Source organism: Chaetodon auriga, chromosome 11, assembly GCF_051107435.1.
Source record: "Chaetodon auriga isolate fChaAug3 chromosome 11, fChaAug3.hap1, whole genome shotgun sequence".
Classification (NCBI taxonomy): Eukaryota; Metazoa; Chordata; class Actinopteri; order Chaetodontiformes; family Chaetodontidae; genus Chaetodon; species Chaetodon auriga.
In genome coordinates, this window is record NC_135084.1 from 19,367,157 (window position 1) to 19,388,691 (window position 21,535).

General features: G+C 42.3%; 1 protein-coding gene across 1 annotated transcript; it reads right to left on the reverse strand.

The window, feature by feature from the left end:
* Positions 1-2,761: 2,761 nt before the first annotated feature.
* wapla (WAPL cohesin release factor a) lies at positions 2,762-21,335 on the reverse strand. The gene is made up of 20 exons (XM_076743099.1): positions 21,034-21,335; positions 19,989-20,369; positions 19,076-19,775; positions 17,232-17,539; positions 15,912-16,036; positions 14,898-14,993; positions 14,100-14,261; positions 13,299-13,435; positions 12,209-12,320; positions 11,103-11,333; positions 10,288-10,399; positions 10,039-10,136; positions 9,691-9,767; positions 9,048-9,223; positions 8,617-8,732; positions 8,259-8,495; positions 7,275-7,491; positions 6,383-6,471; positions 6,182-6,277; positions 2,762-4,802 (listed from the first exon to the last, which is right to left on the reverse strand). The coding sequence occupies exons 2-20, from the start codon at positions 20,341-20,343 to the stop codon at positions 4,737-4,739; spliced, it is 3,510 nt and encodes a 1,169-aa protein (XP_076599214.1). The 5' UTR covers positions 20,344-20,369; positions 21,034-21,335; the 3' UTR covers positions 2,762-4,736.
* Between the last annotated feature and the right edge of the window lie 200 nt (positions 21,336-21,535).

Genomic DNA, 21,535 nt, shown 5'->3' on the forward strand with positions numbered 1-21,535 from the left:
GTGCCAACAGAATACAAAATTTGCTTATTAGCTCCACTCTGACCTGCTACAATATTAAGATACTGCTCATGTGTTTATACATGAGTAGTGATAAGACTATAACTCTATAAGTGGACAATCTGCATAGTGAGTGCTTTTACTTTTGATACTTGATACAAGTACACTGTTTCCCCTTGTTTGAATAACATTTGCAAAGTACAGCTACAGTGGCCTGGTTGCTTAGAAAATTGCCTTTTTTAAAAAATTATATTTGTGAGTACTTCTTAAATATATATGTCCTCAATAGGAACCAATGAGTCTGGAGTTTATGCAGCATTTATGTCATATGTCAATCATCATAAGTATGAGTTTTGAATTGTAGATAGCGTCTCACACCAAGTTGTGGTTCTGCCTGAGACTCTTTTCTGAAAGCCTCAATATCCGAGTTGGATTGAAAACCAAGCAAACATCAACACACTAGCCAAAGTGCCTTGTTCAATGTAATTAAACCCAAATTTAGTGGATATAGTGTGAACACACACTATCTTTATCTCTCACATGAGCAACACTGCAGTCACAGAACTGTCCTGAGTTGTTCTGCGAGTTGAACACTCGCATGTCATTGACATGGGAGCCCATCTTTCCCGTCCATCTGATGTGATGTGAATGCAGCATGAGAGCAAAACAAAGAAAAGTCTGAAAGTGCTGAGACACTGTTTGGCTTTTTCTGGGAGTTTTTGTGAACATTTGCTGACAATGCTTGTGTACATTTTCCATAGCAAAGGAGTATTTATAGTGAGGAAACAGATGCAGTGATGTTTAAAAACCTGCTTCTCTCTACACCTAAACCCTCCAGTTCATCTTCTAACAGAGGTGGGAAGAATGAGGTGTACCCTTGAAGAATTACATCTGTTAAACACACATAAGAGATGCTGTGATATGAATAAAACTTTGCTGAGAGCAAAAAAGCCAGGAGGAGTTTTTTTTTTTTTTTTTTTTAGAAATCCCACATAACTGTCATCAAAAGCACCCAGAGCTCTACAGATGTCAGAGATGAATGGTTCTGCACGCTCCTTCTCCTTTCTCCTTTCATGACTTGGCACATGCAGGCAGTAAAATGCCTCCGTCGTGTGACAGCTTGATTTAAATTTACTGAACAAGGGTGTTGATGGTCAGTGAAGTAACTACCCAGCCTCTTCCACCGCTCTCTGAGGCATGTGTGTGCGTGTGTGTGTGTGTGTGTGTGTGTGTCTGCTTCAGTGAGACGAGGGCATTTATCTCTCCAAAGACAGCAGAGTTCTTACAGCTTGAGGGGAAATCAGTAGGCAACACCACTGATGAGAAGATACTTGTGTGTGTGCGCCAGTGCACAGAAACATGTGTGGGTGTGTGCACTTCATTTCAGCTGTTCAGGCTCTGCGGTCAGAGGCTGAGTACTCACACCACCTAGTGGCACTCTGGCCTCCTATCATTGTGCCTTCAGAGGAAACAGCAGGAAGATGAAAAGACAAACAAAACAATACCTGTAGACTAATCTCCCATTCAATCTTTCTATTCACAGCAACGCCAGGCATGACGTCAAACATCAAATGGAGTCACACGGTGTTAAATAGATCATTTTTGCTGGGGTGGATCTCATATAAACAGCGCCGCCGGGAGCAAGAAGACAACAGGTTATGAAAAAGTAAAACAGCGTGAGCACAGGGGAGAGGCGAGGATGAAGTGACAAATGAGTCGAGCCAGGGGGAAATGTGGACAGACGCACGGGGAGATGAAAGGATGAATGCTCAGCGGCTGCTCTCCCCTTTAGGCTGTGCAGCTTCACTGAGAGGCTTTTGACTGACAGGTGAGAAACGTTAATCCCCTGTGCTCTGCATCCTTTCCTCCCTCATTCTTCCCTCTGCCCTCGCTCTCAGCAGAGGACATCCTATCAATCTTGTTAACATATCGGAAATGCTGCGTTTTTCCTCCTTCTGTTTACTCTCATCCACTTCCTCGCCGCTGTTCATCACAGGGGGAGTGCTCGCTTGGTCTCCGCCTTTGACTTGGTACAACTGAAGAGCTGTCATGTATAATGTATAGAGGTGGATGAAAGGCAGAGGTGTCTGTCATCTACATAGAGGATTCCTGCTCTGTAGAATTTAAATCTGCACGACCTCCCAGTGTAATCACATATTTGCACGTTGCGCAACGTGACATAAAGACATAATTACGTGTTATTTGCGCGCTGTTTACTGAAGGTGTTATCCCATCTTTCAGATTTGAAGCCTGCATTTGTCCCCGCTTGTTGTATCACGGTTGACACAGCCGTCGCCTGCATGAAATCAGTGTTGCCAGATACTATTTCACAGCATTGCCCAGGCTCCCCGAGCTATTTGGAAGTTTGACTCTCGGCTCGCAACTGCAACAAGAATCCTTTGTTTCCATTATGCAGCAGTCAGTCAAGCTGAGGGGCCGCGTCCACAAACTGTCACCGCTGAGTGCTGTTAAGTATACCGACCACTCTTTGGACTCGCACTCCATCCCAGCCAGTTTGTCAGGGAGACAGACATCTCTCACCACACACACACACACACTTCCACTTACAGCTTCGTAGGGTTACAGACACAGAGACAGGCCAGAATACAGAGTTAAGCATTCTGGGGCTGATGCACACATGAATTTCAAAAGGAAACTAAACATCACTTGTGTTTGGTAAAGTGTTTCCCTCCCGTAGCTCTGAATGCATGAAAAGGTTCAACTTTCAAGTGTGGAAATGAAAGAAAACACGGAGGGAGTGTACTGAAAGTAGCAACTTTTTTTTTTTTTTTTTTCCTTTTTGAGATACAACTATTTACATGTAACCAAAGACAATGTCCTTGAAACGGGTACAAACATTTTTTTTTTCCTCTTCCTGCGATTTTTGTTTTTCCAAATGACAACTCAGAAATATTGTATAAAATAAAAATATCAGCTTCAGGGAAAAAAGTAGTCTAAGCATTTTAAATGTCCATTAACCGCTATGTACAGGAGTATTTACATTCTAAAATTCCATTCAGACCAGAATTTTGCAAAGTAATTAACAGTAAACACAGTTGCAGTCATGTTCACTGCAGCCCTACAAACCAGATAAAACTAATCTGCTTATACAGGTATGGCTGTCATTCAAATCAGTGATCGTACATGTGAGCAGTACAAGGCGGAGGCAAAGGTTCATGTGCATCATTACAGGTAAAACGACACCACAAAAGAATAAATAAATGGGAGCTTAATGCATGATGCCCAATGCAGAAACATCATGATACAATGAGTAAAAACATGAAGCTACATGTGGCTGGACATACAGACGCGACGTGATCAGGAAATCCCCCGCGTTGATTAAAAGGGGCATAAAAATCAGAATTCCTATTTAATTAAATGCATCTTTTCGTTTTGATGATGAAATTTTGCGCAAGTTTAAGCTGAAACCTTAATTCAAAGGAAAATCTGTCAGGTACACGTATTGTGTCGAGCCACAGAGCCGTGTCACATGGGATATATTTGAGTGAAACATGATGAGAAACTTTAGACACAAATGACATCTCGCTAGATGAACACTTTGCATTTACAAAGGAGGAGAAAGCGTTAAATTAAATACATTTTTTCCAAAAATGAACTTCATTACAAATTGAAAAGGAAGCACAAACATCCATTTTTTGAGTAATCCATCACATCTGTTACACCTATGAGGTTAAATGCATAATGTCATTTTTTGAATTAATCGATTTTAAATAATCTAGACAAACTAAAATATGACCAGATTGATAATTGGCAAAAAGGAAATTCTAAATTCAGAACAGTGTAATTTCCAAGTGCCATTATCAGTGAAAAAAGGAGACCGTCACGGTGTCCGCATGTCACGCGATGTCTTTAAAAAGGAATTCAGAATTTGGGTTTAAAAAAAATGCCCTTGAGGAAAAAAGAAAAAAAAACTAAAAACATGAAAACATCTACGCAGCTTGCTAACTTGCAGTTTGCTAAATTAACGGGCACAATGACAACATAAAAATCAAAGCTTAAAAATACTCGATCCCTTAAACATTCAAGCCAACTGCAAACATGTAAGTAGATGGATGTATGCATTCAGAATTCATTCCACACAAGTTTACAGATAGAGACATCGTTCTAACATCCACAAAAATGATTGCTTTTTCATGCTGATCAATGATTTCACCCTTGGCTTTGATGTGGATAAGCAGAGATTAAAATGAAACGACCCACAAAATTTGATTCAGAGGTTTACACTCCGGCTAAGCGACCGGGAATCGAGACCGCAGCGGACGGGAGATTCTACCGCGGTCAAACCTTTTGGGACATTTCAAGAAGAGATCTGCTTTCAGTCCGTTGAAACTTGAGCCGAACCTCTGCCCGACTCCCCGTGACCTGAGGAGGCATCTCGATCGGACTCTGAATGCGGCGTTAGTTGAGTGGAGCTGAAGGAACTGCGTGTCCGTCAGCTAGCAGGGCTTTGGTTCAGGATGTGCTCCAGAAAGGGAGTGAAACTTTTCTATTTGTGTGCTTACACACACACACACACACACACACACACACACACACACATCAGCGTACACCCTTATCTGTGAAATTCAGAGTGATCACAGCATCGGGCGATCTGGTGAATCAAGGGAATGCTGCCGACTCTCCAATGACCCCTTGCAGCTCCTGTCAGGTGGGGGGGCACCAGAATAGCTTGGGATCCCTTTAATGTGCAGAGTGTGAGTTCGCCGTCTGGCTGTCTGTTAACAGTGCTCCAGGTAGTCGATGACCCGCGAGATGGACTTCTGTCCTGTGGTGCCCATTGCACACTGTGTGTGGAGACGGAATGAGAAAAACAAGAGTGTGAGGATGCTAACGTGCACAGGTGTACAATCTCAAGGCACGGACAGCGGGCACTTTTGCGGATGTTTGAGCTTCTGTTCACTTGAAAAGGACATTTATGAAACAGATGGTTTCAGTCTTCAGTGGCAGGATGAGTCACACTCAAAGCTGCCGCAAAATGCACATCTGTGGCTGTGGAAATGCTCATTTTTATTCTTGATTTATGCTGCTTGGATACACAAGAATCACATTTAATTGATAACTTATTGATCACAGAAAAGTATTTTGTAACACTCCCACTGGAGACTGAATGAGGGACAAACAGAGCCTCTTCAGATACTGGTTTGCAGCTGTTTCAGACATGATGCATTCCTCAATCTTCGCGTTGGCGATCATTTCTACTCTGATATCGTCTAATTGTAGTGACTTGAGATCACTGACAGTAAGAGGAGGTGGGGGAGTTACGTCACAGCACGCCAGTGAAATGCCAGCGGACGACTTAATGTGAGCCTCAAAGAAAAAAGTAAGGTGTGTTTGTGCATCAATATCGCAGCATCATGTTCAGTTTAACATTATTATCCATCTTCAATACCACAATCCAAATCATATCTGTAACGTTAATTCCTCGTCTGGAGCGCAGAGCAAAGTTTTAGAGAGAACATCCGTGAAAAGAGACGGCAGACTGGTCTGTGATTTAACATTCAGTCATCCCTCTGGTCTGATTAACAGCACTCAGCAGGCGAGCGTGTCACTCCACCAGATACTTCTCTAAGTGAACAGCAGGTTGCAGATGCTGGAGATAATTTTGCTAAAATCTTAGTACTGATGTGTGTTAGTTACACTCGCTTTAACATCAGCAAAGGAAAACCAAACGTCGATCATCCCTTCAACTGATGCTACATGATTCGATTGGCAATTGGCACAAGCCTAATCTGCGTTACACTGTCATCCGAATTCAAGGATTTCCTAACAAGGGAGCTGAATGAATGTGCGGAGCGAGTACAAAAACTGCAATTATACTGAAATTAAACAGAAATCTGCTGTCAGGGGTTATTTGATTCAGGCCATAACACTGCACAAAAATGGGGCTTTTGCTCTGTGGGTCCAATTAAAGGGCTTTTTGTAACTTCAATATAATTCGCCTCGAGCTAAGGATCACATCAGCATTTTTAGGTGTTTACAAAAACATTAATTCAGTCGGTTCTCTTAGCATTTTATCCAATGAAAATGATGGCTCATCTTTTAAGAAGAAAATCAAATGGATAATGTCACTGTAGTACCACACCATAGTTTTAATTTTGCTGTAAATGTCTTGTTTCTTTTATTATCACGGTGACAGAAGGTGCTTGTCGACGGTCATACTCACAGTGAGGTTCATGAAACTCAGGAACTTCTTCAGCATTTCTGTCATGATGGAGAAATCCCCTTTAGGTAGATGCTCTCTCACAGTAGTCACATTTATCTGAGAGGGACAGAAACATGGGTGAGGAACGACACGAGTATCTGTGAGTGGGGAAAAAAATCTCCAATCATACTGTGCGTGTGTGTGTGTGTCTGCGCTTCTCACCTGGCTGCCCTGGCAGAGGCAGCCCAACAGCAGAGCAGTATAGGACGCAACAATGCTGTCCTCCATATGCTTGCCTGCATGCTGCAGAGCTACAGTAACCACAGGGGACACAGAAAAAGATTCACAATTACAGACACACTGCCTCGTTTGGAGAAGAGGCTTTCAAACTCTCATAGCAGGAACTGTTGAACGGATCCATTTTGGCTGGAAACCTCCCGGTGAGAAAGACTTTGTAGCTGTAATTCACTGCTCGATTACGACCAGACCGCACGGTGGCTGAAACATTTAGTGACGGTCCCTAACAGTGCCAATAAGTCCTAATTGTTTTACTGTGCTTATTGGAGACAAAGGAACAGTAAGAAAATAAAAGTGTTTTGCTTTTTGGACTTGATTCGACCACAACACAGCTACGCAGTGCATGAACTGTTTAAAAAGTGAATTCATCATTTTATCACAGGTACATAAAAATAAGGCCAATCTTTAGGGAAATGAGCGAGGCCATTTTGCGTGAAAAATTACAATGAAGTGATTATCAAAGTAGTTGCAAATTTAATTCCCTTCCATCACTAATCTAATCGTTTCAGCTCTAGCGGGTACGCACAGTACATCCTCCGTTCAAAGGCTTTGATATCCAGTGGGATAATGCAGTTTTGAGGACCCAAAAGTTGAACAAGAAACCAGACCCTGAACTTCCAAATGCAAAAAACGTAAGTGCTCCTTCCTTCAAGCTTAATTAGTTGAGGAGCAACGAAGGTAATGAAGTTGTTGTCATACGGTTATCTGTACTGCAACATTTACCACGTTCATCAGGATTATGATTTTAGCCAGAGCTTAAAAAAAGAACTCCTCTTAAATGCAGCAAACACAACTTCAAATACACACAAAAATCCACCTTTATTTAGGTCCAACTCTTCATCCTCCTCCTCCTTCTTTTCATTGTCTTTCTTCTCAGCTTGGCTGTCGTTGGTTTCGGCTGCCACCCACTGGATCTCTCCTGATGTCTCCTGCCACTCCCCGCTTTGGTCCAGTGCCGGCTTGGGTGCCTCGCTGATGAGGTCGTCAGTTTTAGCCTCCGCCAGGATGGCGGCGCGCTCCCTCTCCAGGAAGAGCTGGGATTTCGAAAGAAATAAACAGTTGTGAACTCCAAACACAAACAAGATTTTTAATAATTCAAAAGGAATTAAAAAACTGCAGTTAAGCATGACAGCCAAGGTATTGCTGCATGGCAAGGTCAGAAAGCAACTGGGTATATACCTAAACCTCTGAAATAAGCCGTTCAGTCTTGAAGGTTAAAGGTAATTTTAAAGTTAATCACTGATTTATTCTCAAAGGTTCTTTTCAGGCTTCCAGAAAACTTTGCACTAATGAGTCAGTTGGGCAAGGAGTTTGGTTAAAGTAATATCAATAATAAAGCAACACATAAATAAAAAGACATTTTTATCGTGAAATTCAAACCCACAAAAGAGCGTGCATGAGTCTTATTACTCAGTGTTAAAGGCGTCAAATGTGAGCAACTTCAGACTCATTTACTCAGGATGCACTGAAGGGCACAGCTTATGGTTGTGTGGCAGGGAACGAAGCACCGAGGGGGAATTTGAATGATGATACAGCAGTATAGCATCATCCATATTCATGAAAATACCAGAGTGATGTTTCATCCATCGCCCTGAGAAAACAGGTGTATCACGAGTTCACCTGTTCATACAATACAAAGTGTTCTTTGAACAGTAAAAACAAAGATTTTTGTCCCTCATGACTGCTCATCACTAACTGTTTCTGCTCACATCCTCACTTCGAAACTCCCCTGGAGCCAAGACAACCACCCCCAACAATGACGGCTGAAATATTTATTAATGAGTCCTGGCACAGTTCCTACCTTCACCAGGGCAGCCAAAGCACCGGAGGACTTGGGCTTGTCAGCCCCGTCTCCCTGAGTCTCAGCTGTGCTCGGCGGTGCTGACGCTGACGTTGCAGGCGTGTCAGATTGTGTTGGGTCAGCAGGCTGCATCAGGCTGTCTTCCAGACAGGTGTCGTCTACGCTGTACTCCATGTCCACCAGGCAGTGGCGGTTTCTGGAGCTGTACTCCACAAGGTTAATTAGTAGACCAAGACCCTGGTAAACAGAGCACACAAAATAAACACATGTTCAGACAGACACAAAGCAAATACAGGTTGGTGGAATGTCTTTGTAATAATTAAGTGGTGCCGTTTTGTTTTGTTCAAAAGCGCCCTACCAGCACTCGCACGTCAAAGCGCTGCTCCTGGGGGATGTAGCGAGGAACTCGAAGGACGCAATTCAGAGCGGTTACTATCAGCTGCTCCTGCTCACCTGTCTTAGTACTTCCCCACTCTGCAGACAGAAATAACATCATTAACCTCTGTTAACCAACCGTATGGCTGAAGCCCGTATGAGCCCAATAATAAGAATATATTCCATAGTGATACTATACATCACAATATTGTAAATGTACAGAACATCACATAGAAAATAACCCAACTGGTGTTAAATGCAATGAACTCTGCTTCATTGTTAGGAATTTCATCAGACAAACAATAAACCATAATACTGAATTATTACCTACCTCTTAATACGTGGAAATGCCAGATTAAAGCAACAACAAAGGCAAAACAAAAGCAAATGCAAAAAAGTTGTAAATGAGAGTACCATTGTCATGGGTGAGGTTGAGCAGCACTCCTATGACAGCCCTCATGCAGTCCTCCACCGCCTTGCCCACGTTACTGAAGCTGCAGTGGGGCAGCGCTGCACCCGACACTGACAGGGAGCTGTTGTTTAAAGCCCTGCTATACCGCTGGATCATGTCCTCGCAGTACCGCAAAGCTCTGGTGAAAGAAAGATGGAAGAAAAACATACTGATGAGAGAAAGTGAAGAGCAAAGCGAAATTTCCAAAATGAGGCATTTTCTAAGAAAATAAGCTCAAGGGTGTAGAAGAGGAGGAAAAAAACGACGAGATTTAAAAACACAGATGCTGTGTGTCCACAATAGAGAAAAATTACAAGCATACAAATCTTTATTGGCTAAGATGTTGACAATTATGGTAAACAGGGAGTTAGTTATGTTACTGTGTATTACTTTCAGGTCTGTGCTCTCTTAATTATTCTTTTGTTTAAACAAGGTGAAGACGTAAATTAGACGCCCGTAAAAACCCTGAGGACACTCTTTAATATGATTGGTACGACGCCGTTACAAGTACAAAGGTAAACTGAATGAATTGTTGTTATAATCGTCAGCGCCTCAGCATGTGTCTGCATCAATCAATAACAGCTCCGAGCTGGATCTGAAGCTCACCTGGCAGAAGAGACAATGAGTTGTGACTCTTTGTAGGCAATCAAGTAACCCTGGTTTTCTGGGTTCTGCACTGTCACCTGTTGGCAGAAGATGAAAGAGACATAAAAATCGATGGAGGGGAAAGTACACTGAAAGGTTCAAAAACTCATCAAGACACAGAAAACGAAGGGAGACAGTGACATTTTAAGTGAGACCGCTGATGCAGTGCTTTAAACAAAGCCTTTCATCAGGTAACAATAAAGGTTAGCAACCGACTCACAGAGCTCACTGAACAACTCTTGTCCTTGAGAGTCACTTGGGCGACTTTGGCGAAAGAGAGAATCCAACTCGACAGAGAACAGTACTTACACTTTCAAGCACTCTCAGACACCTCTCAGCCCCCCATAAAGACGCTACGAGGTTCTCCTTGTCGTCCTCTTGGCTCAGGTTCTGCACACACTCTTTAACTGTGGCGACACAACGCACACAAGGCACATGACTATTACACTTCCTGAAAGCGCCATGAATATGGAAAGCAGATCTTTGCACAAAGAAACGAATGTAGAGAGCTGCAAACCACCCACCAACTGTGTACTACACACTCTGCATCTCACCTACCTTTATCTACAATATGGTCCAAACCTCCCAGTAGCCGCAGCTCTTCTTTGAACCAGTCCCCAGCTCTCTTAGAGGTTAGCGAGAGCAATGTCTCCATGGCAAGGTGGCCCGTCTGCAACAGCAAATAACAACATGTAAACCTGCAATATCCTTGCAGTATCTTTGCAAATTTGCATACACTTCAGTATTTGGCATGACACCTTTCTCCCACTGAGAAACCTGATGTATAATGAAGATATTCGTAATAATTCTTTGATAATACTGCTCTGCACTCCTGCATAACAAGTCCACTGACTCATAATTATTATCTACACCTAAAATATAAGCTAGCTGAAAGAGTATAAAGCATCAAATGTGAATAGCGCAATCACTTAAACACAACAATGGCATGCAAAGAGACGTAACTGGACCAGGTAATTTATGTCTCTGAAACCATCAGCGCACCCGTCATCCTTCATAACAACTTCAAAAAAATAAAACCGTGGTGTTCAAAGATCACAATCAGTGGGATAAGTGAATCTACATCCAACAATTCAAGATAATGCAATAATCTTCCACAAACAGGAGCTTAGTAAAGATCCAGATCAGGAACAGGAACAAGTGAAGAGTGAAAGAGAGCATGGTGCATTAAACCCAAATCAGACTGACATCTTGTACTCAATTTGACATATTAGGCTTTTGCTAAAAGCAATTTCATTGAAGCTACTGAAGTATTTATGATGCTTAGATTGTTAAAAAGAGGAATCATGAAGGTGGTTCCTAGTTTGAACTAAGCTACCCCCCCCCCCCCCCCCCATTGTTTAAGTACAACCCACCGTGATGTTCTCCAAGTCGAGGTGCTTGTTGTGCACAGTCTCACACAGCTTCCTGATTTTCTCCTTGACCTTTTCCACCTCCTTTGCAGTGAGCTGATCCTGGTGGGCCGAGTAGTCCTGGTCCAACTCCAGCAGCTTGATCATAAGCTCCAGGCAGGCTCTGTCCAGATCCATGTTCAGACGATCCCGACTCAGAATGTACATCAGGGCAGCCGTGCACAGAGCAAGGTTCTGATAGAACGACAGAGACCAGACCAGCTTTTACCAAGAGGTGTGGGTGGTGCATACAGACGTGGTCAATGGCTTGAACACCCTGGACTAGTGTGAAAAATGTCCCTTCCTTTATCACAACACTGTTCTTTAAATTAGGAAACTTGGCTTCGCAAACGGTGTGTCTGTGCAACCAAGGAAACCTGCACACGAAGCAAAGGTGACGCTTCAAGGATGACTGAAACTGTACTTAACACCCCAAGGCTTTGACTTGAACATAATAATTAAAAGGACATGACGGCTTTTAAATAACTTCATGCATGTAGAAATTAAACATCCTCTACAACCAAATCCTGCAGAGATGTTGATCGAGATATTAAAACAAACATTACATTTAGGATTCTGGTTTCTATAAACCTGCTCTGTAGCATGCGGCTCATTAATGGATACTTAAGGTTAGTCAAAAATACAGCACATTAACACAAAAATGAGAGCAGACTAAAAACGCAGGTCTGCATGACTTGTGCAGTGACTGGCATAAAATTGTGGAAGTAACAGAAAATTCAAAAAACATAAAAAACAAACATGAATTAATAAAAGTACTGGGGATTAGCCTCTGAAATATCTGAATCAGTGAGTCATTTCTCGTCTAACCGTGGAGTCCCCTTATTGAAGTCAGCCTCTTCCTGCCCTTTTGTTACTTTTGGGTTATTCAGTAGCTAAGTGCACCGGCTAAGGTTCACCCAGATTCAAACCTTTTGAACTGAACCTCAGTGAGAATGCATTCCCATTTCTGGACAGAGGAATGCACAAAGCCAGTCATTTCTCCTCAAATCACCATTTCTCACTACGTTTCTCTGCATTTTTTTTTTTTCAGGGCAAAGAGCTTTCCTTACGGGGTGCTGTGGAGCATCGCTGAGCATTTTGAAGACCTGCGCCACTTTCCCTCTGGCCCGCAGGTGCATCCTGAAACTGGGCATGGCACACCGTGTGGCCAAGCTGATTATACTGGAGCAGTGAGGGGGAAGAGAAAGAGAAATGAAGGATTACATAAATGCTGGGTCAAATATTCATCAGTCTTGCGCTAAAAACTGCAAAGAATGAGACAGAATGTGGCATGGCCTACTTCCAAGTCAGTACAATCATTTGTGATTTCCATCTGCAACAAGTTCGGTTTTGTATTTCTATTTCTGCCTTTTCACTCTCTTCATTCTGCACATGTAAAAACTGGAAAACATCCCGAAAAAGGAGGCTGGACTCCCTGCAGCTTTTTCTAAAGTCAAGGCTGTCTCTCTTGAGTGGATTCCATTTTCACAACAGAATGGCTATATGCTTTATCAGGACGGCAGAAAAAAACATGCTTTATCTTGGCATACGATCCCAACAGGCGGTGGAAATAGAAGTGAGACGCATAAACAGAAAGGGACAGAGAGCAGAAAGAAAGCCCGTCTCTGTTGGGCTCATTATATTTTGCTTTAATTAAAAAAACAATATTTGTTTAAATCAAATGTAAACCACAAGAACTCCAGAAGTGGGTGATTTTTCATCCAGAAATGCCAAAACTGTCACTGTCGGGTCAGACAATGCATGTGAACAACTCATTGTGGAGTAAAAAAACAAAAGCAAAAAGCCGTTTGCATCCTCTATGGTCTCTTTGAATACATTCACTTTGCATTGCTACCTGCTGCTCCGTTAGAACAACAATTATTATTGTACCGTTTTATTTAATTAACCAAATATTACTGCATCCCTTTGACCAAATAAAACAGATGTTCCTCTAATTGAATTATAAATAGGCTGATACTAGATGACATGAACACATGCTGGGTGACAGAAGCTTCTATCATTCAGTCAATTCAGTGAGGTACTTGGTACAAACCAGGACCATCATCACGTTCCACTAGAAAAGAAATGTATGTCAGAACAGACTTAGAGCATCTGAGTGCTCCACAAAAAGGGCAGCACTAAGTGTTTGATTCCACTTACCTAAGGCATCTTGTGTTGAGTGGCTGGCTGCTCTTCAGCCCCGTCTCCAGGTACTCAAAATCATCTGTGAACTCTTGATTCTCGCCAAACTCCACCACGTCATTGAAGTGCTTCACATGCTGCACCACCGTGTACAGCTGGTGGGAGGGGAACAGGTTAATTAGAGCTCACTGGGAAGCAGTGCATCTGTCCAGACACACAATCAGCTCGCACAAACACAGTGACAGAATTGTTCTCATTGTTAAATTTCTCTATAACGGTTCCATTAGCATCAACATCAGACTGTGCTAATACCCCTCATCAATAAAGCTCGGCATGTGGTGTTGGGGTCTGATCAGCAATTGTGTGAATACTGGTATCAACAGTGACGCTGTATGTGCGCTCAGCATGACACAGGACAGAGGACCTGGGTTTGAGAAAACACCAGAGTGTACTGACAGCTGACAGCTTAGCTGAAGCAATTTAACCTCAGGGGATCTGTGCTAACAGGCTGATCTGGGGGGCAGAAGGCCCATCTCTAAATGACACCAGCTGTAGGGGACTTTAAATTAACAGCAACAGTCCACATCGCTGCCGCCAACACAAGCTGGGGTTCAAATACACAATACGGAGTTCGACATGCATCAAATGAATGTTCAGCCTTTACTGTTTGGTCTACATCAAATGGCTAAAAGCAGCTCAGCTGGGTATGAAAAACAGATATTATTTAATCGCAGCATGCAAACAAATGTCATAAAAACTGAGCACAAATAAGCATTTAGCTGCAAAAGAACAGTGCCCCCCCAACTCAGTTGGACTCACCTCCTTGTGCTCCTTCCTGCATTTGAGGGCCGTGACAATATCCTGGTTGAGTCGCGTGGGGATGGTCTCTGACTTAATGACTTTGGGCGGCGGTGGAGGAGCTTTAAACAAACCATCATCTTTATGGGAGTTGCTGTCCTTGCTGCTGCTCGATAAAATGGCCTGAGGAAGAAAAAGAGGCAGAGAAATGGGGCTCATACCAAAGTAACAAAATCTGTTTAATGACATGTCCGCAAAATTTACCACAGCTGAACAGTCTGTTAAGCACACAAGTCTTTAATAAGCGTTGTTAACAGATGTCAGACGAGGTAGTGCAAAGTTAAAAACAACTTTTAAATCTCAGTTGCCAGACTCTGATTAGCTTGTATCTGAACAAACACTTATTTCCATGGGGGGAATTCAACACAGAATACACAAGTAAACCCAGGTTTGCTTGTCTGGGAAAATAACTCCATGCGAACAGAAAGAGACTAATTAGAGCAATTAAAGCAAACTGTTGACTACTAAGAGACCAATAAACAATATCCTGAATTGTGGACAGCAGGGAATGGGGAATTCTGTAAACAAACGGTACTAGCTATTAGCACGTGCTTTATATAATACCATGCTACAGTGTTTGCCTGCTTTCTGAGCAAAATTAATGGAGAACGAGAAGCTTAAACACCACAAATTCATCCACACACTGAAAGTCAATCATGTTTGCATTTATTGCACTTGGAAAAACAAACAAACAAACAAAACACAGACACAATAAAGCCTAACACAATCCCCATAACCACTGAGAGAGCAATTTCTTACCGGAGCAGTTTGAGATCGAGAAGGCGGAGGCACGGGAATCTCTTCGGGCTCAGGTTGGTTCCAGTGGCGAGCGTTGTACACAGCTTTAGCGGGGGACTGGAACCCAATAAACAGAAGAATTTGTCAGTTAGCTAAACAGAGGCACAGCATTAACACCTGATATGACATCAACTGTCATCACCGCAAAAATGTTCAGACAGCCAAAGCTCAAAGCTCCCACACGAACAAAGACGACACAACAACACTTCGTGTTAATCTCTATAAACCACACTCGCACAAAGCTTAAGGTATTGTTGTGAATTAGTGGGGCTGAACACATAAATATTGCATACTGCAATCATGGTGATAGACTGAGACAACAGCAGCCTCGGTAGTGGAGCACAACAGTCCCCAAGCAGCACAAAAGCGAAACTGAAAATGACACACTGTGCGACTCGATTATATATCGCAAAGACAATGTTCAGAGTTGTGTCGATGATGTAGAAACAGTAAACACAGAATTAGGAAGACAGACCACAAATAACCCAAAGCCACTGTAAAACATGATTTAGAACAGCGGAGCAAACGTGGGCATTGCACAATAACACCACAAATAAAAGTTAGTCAGATAGAAATGGGCCCGACCAGGAGGTAACATTCAAACCCCCTTCACACTGAAACGCCACATAACACATGCTACTGAACCCAAATTTATCTCAATCATGTGGCCGTTCAGTTTCGAGTCTACAGCTGTAGACTAGCACACGTTACTGCAGACTGGCAGAATCACATAATAATTAAATGACAATCAAATACATTTAGGTTTTCTCTGATACTCTCCTCTATTTTTAGTCAAGATGAGTATTCTGTTATGTAAATGTTAAATATTTAGAATAATGCTTAGCCAAGCCAAACAGCGGCAGACCCAAGATCAGTCCCAGGTTGGACTTGGGAGGAGGGCCATGAAGGCAACTTAGTTTTTACTTTTTGTAAAAGCAGGCAGAGAAACACACCACTTCTAGCACGCTCAGTTACCTTTTTGGGTCCACTGAAGATCTTTTTGAGTCCAATGTCCTTGGATTTATCGCTTGGCTTCCCTGAGCGTCCTTTCTGTCCCTCAGTGCCACCAGGACTGGAGTCATCAGAGAAGTCAAAAGCATCTGTTGGAGAAAAAGAAAACGGAAAAGGGCATTGATATGCATATTTTCAATTAACTAATTATAATCATTATTCAACAGTGGAGAAAAAAGCAGGACCACTGAGTGGATCCACTGGATGCGCTGCATGACAGACAAGAGTCACAAAACCGGACTTTGGGTTGTCCAGTAACTACATTTTTCTTTCTTTCATTTTTTTAACTGGGGAAAATCTGTTTGAGTCCGACATTTCTAAATCTCTCTGGTGATAATGTCAAGTGAAAATATTCTGGCTCTACATGCTGTTTCCCCCCACCCGCTGCTTCTCTGATGTCTGCCCTCTCTCTCGCTCTTCTCCTGATTCAGTTTTATTTCGACCAAACCAGAGTTAGTGATGAATGTTGGAACAGTGATAAGGTCTGAGTGTGTTTTATTTTATTTCTGTGGCGTTTGAATAAAGTGTGTTTTATGGTGATAAAATTACTGTTTTGGTGAGAGTGATATAGTGTCTGTTTCTGGTTAAACTACATGGTCCATGTCTGTAGGGACCCTTTCCATAATGCTGTCAATAATTTGAGTCTGTCAATGGCAAAACACTCCTAATGGATGTACATTAACGGTGTACAAATGGTTTACATTGCAGCCCTCTTTGTGGATGTCAGCTGCAGCACTCTCATTGGATACTGGACCAGTTTCAATAATTCTCCATTATTCACTTAGACAAAAATACATGAGAAATGAGTCCACAAACATAGATCATATTTGATGGGAATTTCTCTGGTTCGTCTGGGACATTGAAATCTTTCAGGACACGTGGCCCGTCACCAACTGGAAACTCTGCACACGTCACTTTGATTAAAATGAAATGTAGGTCAAGCTCGAACAAGCAAATAATCCAACAGCAAGGTACAGGACATTATTTTATTTGTTTATTTTGAAATGTGTAGGCATTTGGATTTCGGATTTTTTGGAAACATATCTTTTAAAAAATATGTTTATGGTGAAATAAAATATACCTACACAAGTTGCGTGTCTCTCGTATTTGTTTGCTTTCTTTTGGAAATAATGGGCAAAAACGGACCCTTGAATGGTTCGAGTTTATGTGCTACCTTAGAGGGAATAACTGAACCTCTGTTTTGGCCAATCTTGACAGCCCTAGAATGGACTGGATTGACATGGTTTAGATGACCATGTCTCTGTGAGTTAAGGATCAGCTCACCTGTGTTGCTGCTGGCCTGGCTGTCCTGAGAGTCACTCGTATGCGGGCTGTCCACGCTGGAGCTCAGAGCAGCCAAGGCTGCGGCAGCCTTTTTGGCCTTCTTCTCTTTGGCCTGAGAGCTCTCCTCATCGCTGTCACTCTCACTCAGGTCATCAAAGCCAAAGTATTTGATCTTGTAGCTACTCTTGCCTGCCATGCCACCTTCTGGACCCTCCTCGCCCTCCTGGTCCTCTTTGTCTTCAAAGCCAAAAAACTCTAGCTTGGTCTCAGTCTTGGTCTTCTTGGTCTTCGTCTGGGTGGGTCTGAACCTGGGAAGGAACAGTCAGAGGATTTGTCTTTTATTTGTTTGTATTACTGTTTTTTTTGTTTTTGTTTTTTTTTCTTTTTTTAACTAAGACTGTGGGAAAGAGTGGGAAATTGGAGCAGGACAGCAAAAACAAAAAGCAGCCACTGAACTAATAAAAAAAAAAAACAAATACAAGATTGAGTAGTAGGTATCCAAACTTTTGTACAACTCAATGAACAAAAAAACCAGACGACTAACAGAGAATAGACCTATAGACCTATAATGGACCACAACCACCACACAGGCTAATGGCAGTGTCTCCAAAGAGCCGACCTAGACACTGAAGCTGAAAAGAATTTTCTTCTTACTATCATTCAAGGTTAATTCAGTCAGGGTGGGTAATGTGACACTGTATGCTATGATTCTCATATTAACCTAGTCATCTAAATGTATGCACTATGCGTGTAGGGCTGCAACTAATGAGAATTTTGCTTTTATTGCTGTAAAGCACTTTGTGATTTTTATCTGTGAAAGGTGCTATATAAATAAACTTACTTACTTTGATTATCAGTTAATCCACAAGATCATTTTCGTGATTAATAAATGAATCGCTTAGTCTATAAATCATGCAAATAAATGCTCATCACAATTTCCCAGAGCCCAAAGCGACATCTTCAAATTGCTTCTTTTATCCAACCAACAGTCCAAAACCCAAAGATGATGATGAATGATAAAGAAAAGCAGCAAATCCTTATATTTAAGAAGCTTGCACCAGCAGATGTTTTATATCTTTATTTGAAAAATGACTGAAAATATTACGAAAACAGTCGGCAATTAATGGTCTTTGGATTGGCTGATTATTAAAGCTCTACATGCCTTTCAGTTATACTTTGCAATTCTGAGTTTTGTTTCAGACTTAAGTCTCAGTGATAGGACCTAACACTCATCTAATGAATCAAAGCCTTGCTGCTGTTAACTATTATGTTCAGCTTCCAGTGCTTATATTAATAAGTTTCTCCTTTCCTGTAATGTTTCAATCTGATCCGCTTGACAAAAACCACAAGATCTCAAAGTTTCATTAAATTTCAAACTACCATCAGGAAACAACTTAGACATTAATACCACTTCAAGTTTGACTCAATTTTGTAACTACAGAGACTGTATAACAATGCCATGCCTGATAACATGAGCTTACTGACAGGTCTTTTCCTTCACATATCTTTATGAATGCCTGTTCCTATTGCTCCTCAGTGTCTAACCACATTATATTTCATATGATTCAGTCCTAATGTTGGGTCCAGTGAAGTTAAAGACAAGGTGTTCAAAGCTAATGTGAGCAAATAAGCACCCAGTGAAGTACAATACAAAAGGTGATGTTCATTAATTGTGGTTGGCTCACTAACATTCATTTTCTCAAACTGTCAGATGATGTTGGGGTGTTATTTTTGTCCATATCATCCATCCCCACAGCAGAGTAATTGCCATCTTCTATGAAAGGATTATGAAATGTTGTCCATGACACAGACTGTTATGACGGACAGAAATAGAAAAGACTTACCTGGTAGGTTTGGGTGGGGGAGCGTCTGACTTCTTCTTCATCTGGCCTGCCTCTCCAAGGTCAGCGGGGGCAGCTGGGGTGACCAGTTCATCAATGCTCCGCTCTATTGAGTCCTGGATGGTGACATTGCACACAGACAGACAGGAAGGGTGCAGAACCGTGTAGTCCCGTACCCTCCCACCACCCCTGCCTGCGGGCTTGGCTGCTGGTTTAACACTGGCAGCAGTACTACTTGCACTAGCAGAAAGGACACTGTTGGGTTTATCTTGGGCACTCGCTGTTTCAGTGGGCTTGTTGCTGTTTTCAGAAGGTTCAGAGGACATTTTGTTAGGCCTGCCGGGTCGCTGGTATTTCTTGCAGTTTGAGGCCCTTAGGGTAAATGGGGAAGGGGGGATGTTGTCAACTGGTTCTGGTGGAGGCTCCAACTCAGCACTTTTCATCTCTTCTGATGGCAGTCCATCGTTAGAGGAAGAGGTCTGGAAGTCTCTGCTACCTCCTGGTGCATCAGTGGACAGTTTAAGCATGGTGTCTATAGCAGGGGAGGAGGACATGGACCTCTGTGACACTGAGGAGTTCTGAGCATCAGAGGAGACTGTGTTTGACAAAGAGGCCACACATGCAGGTTTTTGGTTGCTATCTGATGTACTTTTGAACCAGGGCAGGTTATTTTTTTCAACCTTCACTTCGGATGTTCCCTTGCCTATGAATGGAGAAGAAAAGTACAGAAGGTCAAAATAGCTAGCACACACATGCCAATTAAATTAATAAGTAGAGAAAAAATTAAGGAAGACAGGTAGACTATAAATAGTAAATTAACTGTTAAGAAATTACACAGAGGCATACTTTAACAATATATATATATATATATGTGTGTATGTGTGTGTGGATTTAGTTTTTTGTATTGATTACTCACTTGTGAACTTGGCTGCTGAGCTTGCAGAGGCCTGTGCAGGAGTCACAATGGTGGCTGTCCCACCATCCTGCACTGCAGCCATCTTTGTCACGTCACTATCACTGACTTTGGACTCATCATCACTGTCAAACCCAAATGGGTCATCTTCGCTGTCGCTGTCTTCAAGCCTGGGCCTCTTGGGAAGCTCAGCAACTTCAGGTTTTAGCAGAGGCCTTTTGGCCCCTAACTGAGCCTTGTAGGTGGTCTCCCCCCATTTGGTGGTCAGAGTGGGCCGTTTATTGGAGAAGACTTCTTCAAATTTCGAATTGGCCTCCCCGCCCTTGCGGTTGTATGTTTTACCGAATCTAGATGTCATGGTGGCTGTTTTATGTTACATATTCCCTGAGAAGAGATGCAGAGAGCATTTAACATACCACTCAAGCGTCGAAATTACTGTACAAACGTCAGGCACAGCTCAACTACTGTGTGTCTGACGTTAAATATAACGCAGCACTGCACCTTGTTATAAAACAAGCAAACGAGATGGACTGTGTTCCTTAAAAAAAAAAAAAAAAAAAAAACACTGGCAAGGTTGGCTTAATTAACATGGCGTTAGCTCATAAGTCATGTGTCAACTATTGGTTATAGCCCATCAAGTTAGCATGGCTAGCTCGCTGGCTCAAGCGGCAAACCTTTCGAATAACATTATTGGTCGTATCTGAGCAATACGATAAGAAACTGGAGCGACTTGGATTAACTTTAGTAAAACTTTGGCTTAATTACAGTAATTAGCGTCACACTGACAGGACACTTAACTTACCTACGTTTGTTAACCCTAGCTAGGCCTGCTCCTGACTGTAAAGTTACTATAAAGTTAGCAATTAGCCGTTAGCTTCAACACTGCTAAACTATGCTAACGTTAACCCCCTTTCACACTTGGCGGCATCAAATGTGAGAAATCGTATATTTAAAATATGAATAAGAAATGCAACATATACAATTGAATACAGATATTAAGGTTTTAAAGTTCCCGTAAGTACAAAAGAATAGCATCATACACTGTTACCTTTCAACTCCGGCGACTAGCTAAACGTCCGCTTGTTTTTTAGCCAGCCGGCTAGGCCTGATCTCCCACTCGCGCACAAATCAAGCGGATAAAGTCTGTTCAATGGAGTAGAAACAGCGGTAGAAACACATCTCCAATCCGAATATGTCCACAGATCAATACTCGTTACCGAAGACAAGCGGCCAAAACGCACCCGTAACTATTATAGTCTAAAAATAGAGGATAATCCGGACTTTTTGCATTCTGTAGTGTTACTGGCGGCCATTAAAATATCCCCTCCCTCCTCGTTCCCTGGCAAGACCCCCATGTAGTGCGCTACAAGAAGGGAAATGGCCAATCATCGACAGGGAGGGTTTCCTGTGCTTTGAGACTCCGTCAGCAAACTTGACTGTGATTGGTTTAAAACCGAGACCATAATAAACGATAGGGGGCGCTGGAGGACCACATTAGTTCATTTAAACTTGAAGACGTGCCAAAGACAGACGGTGTTGATTGTGTCGCC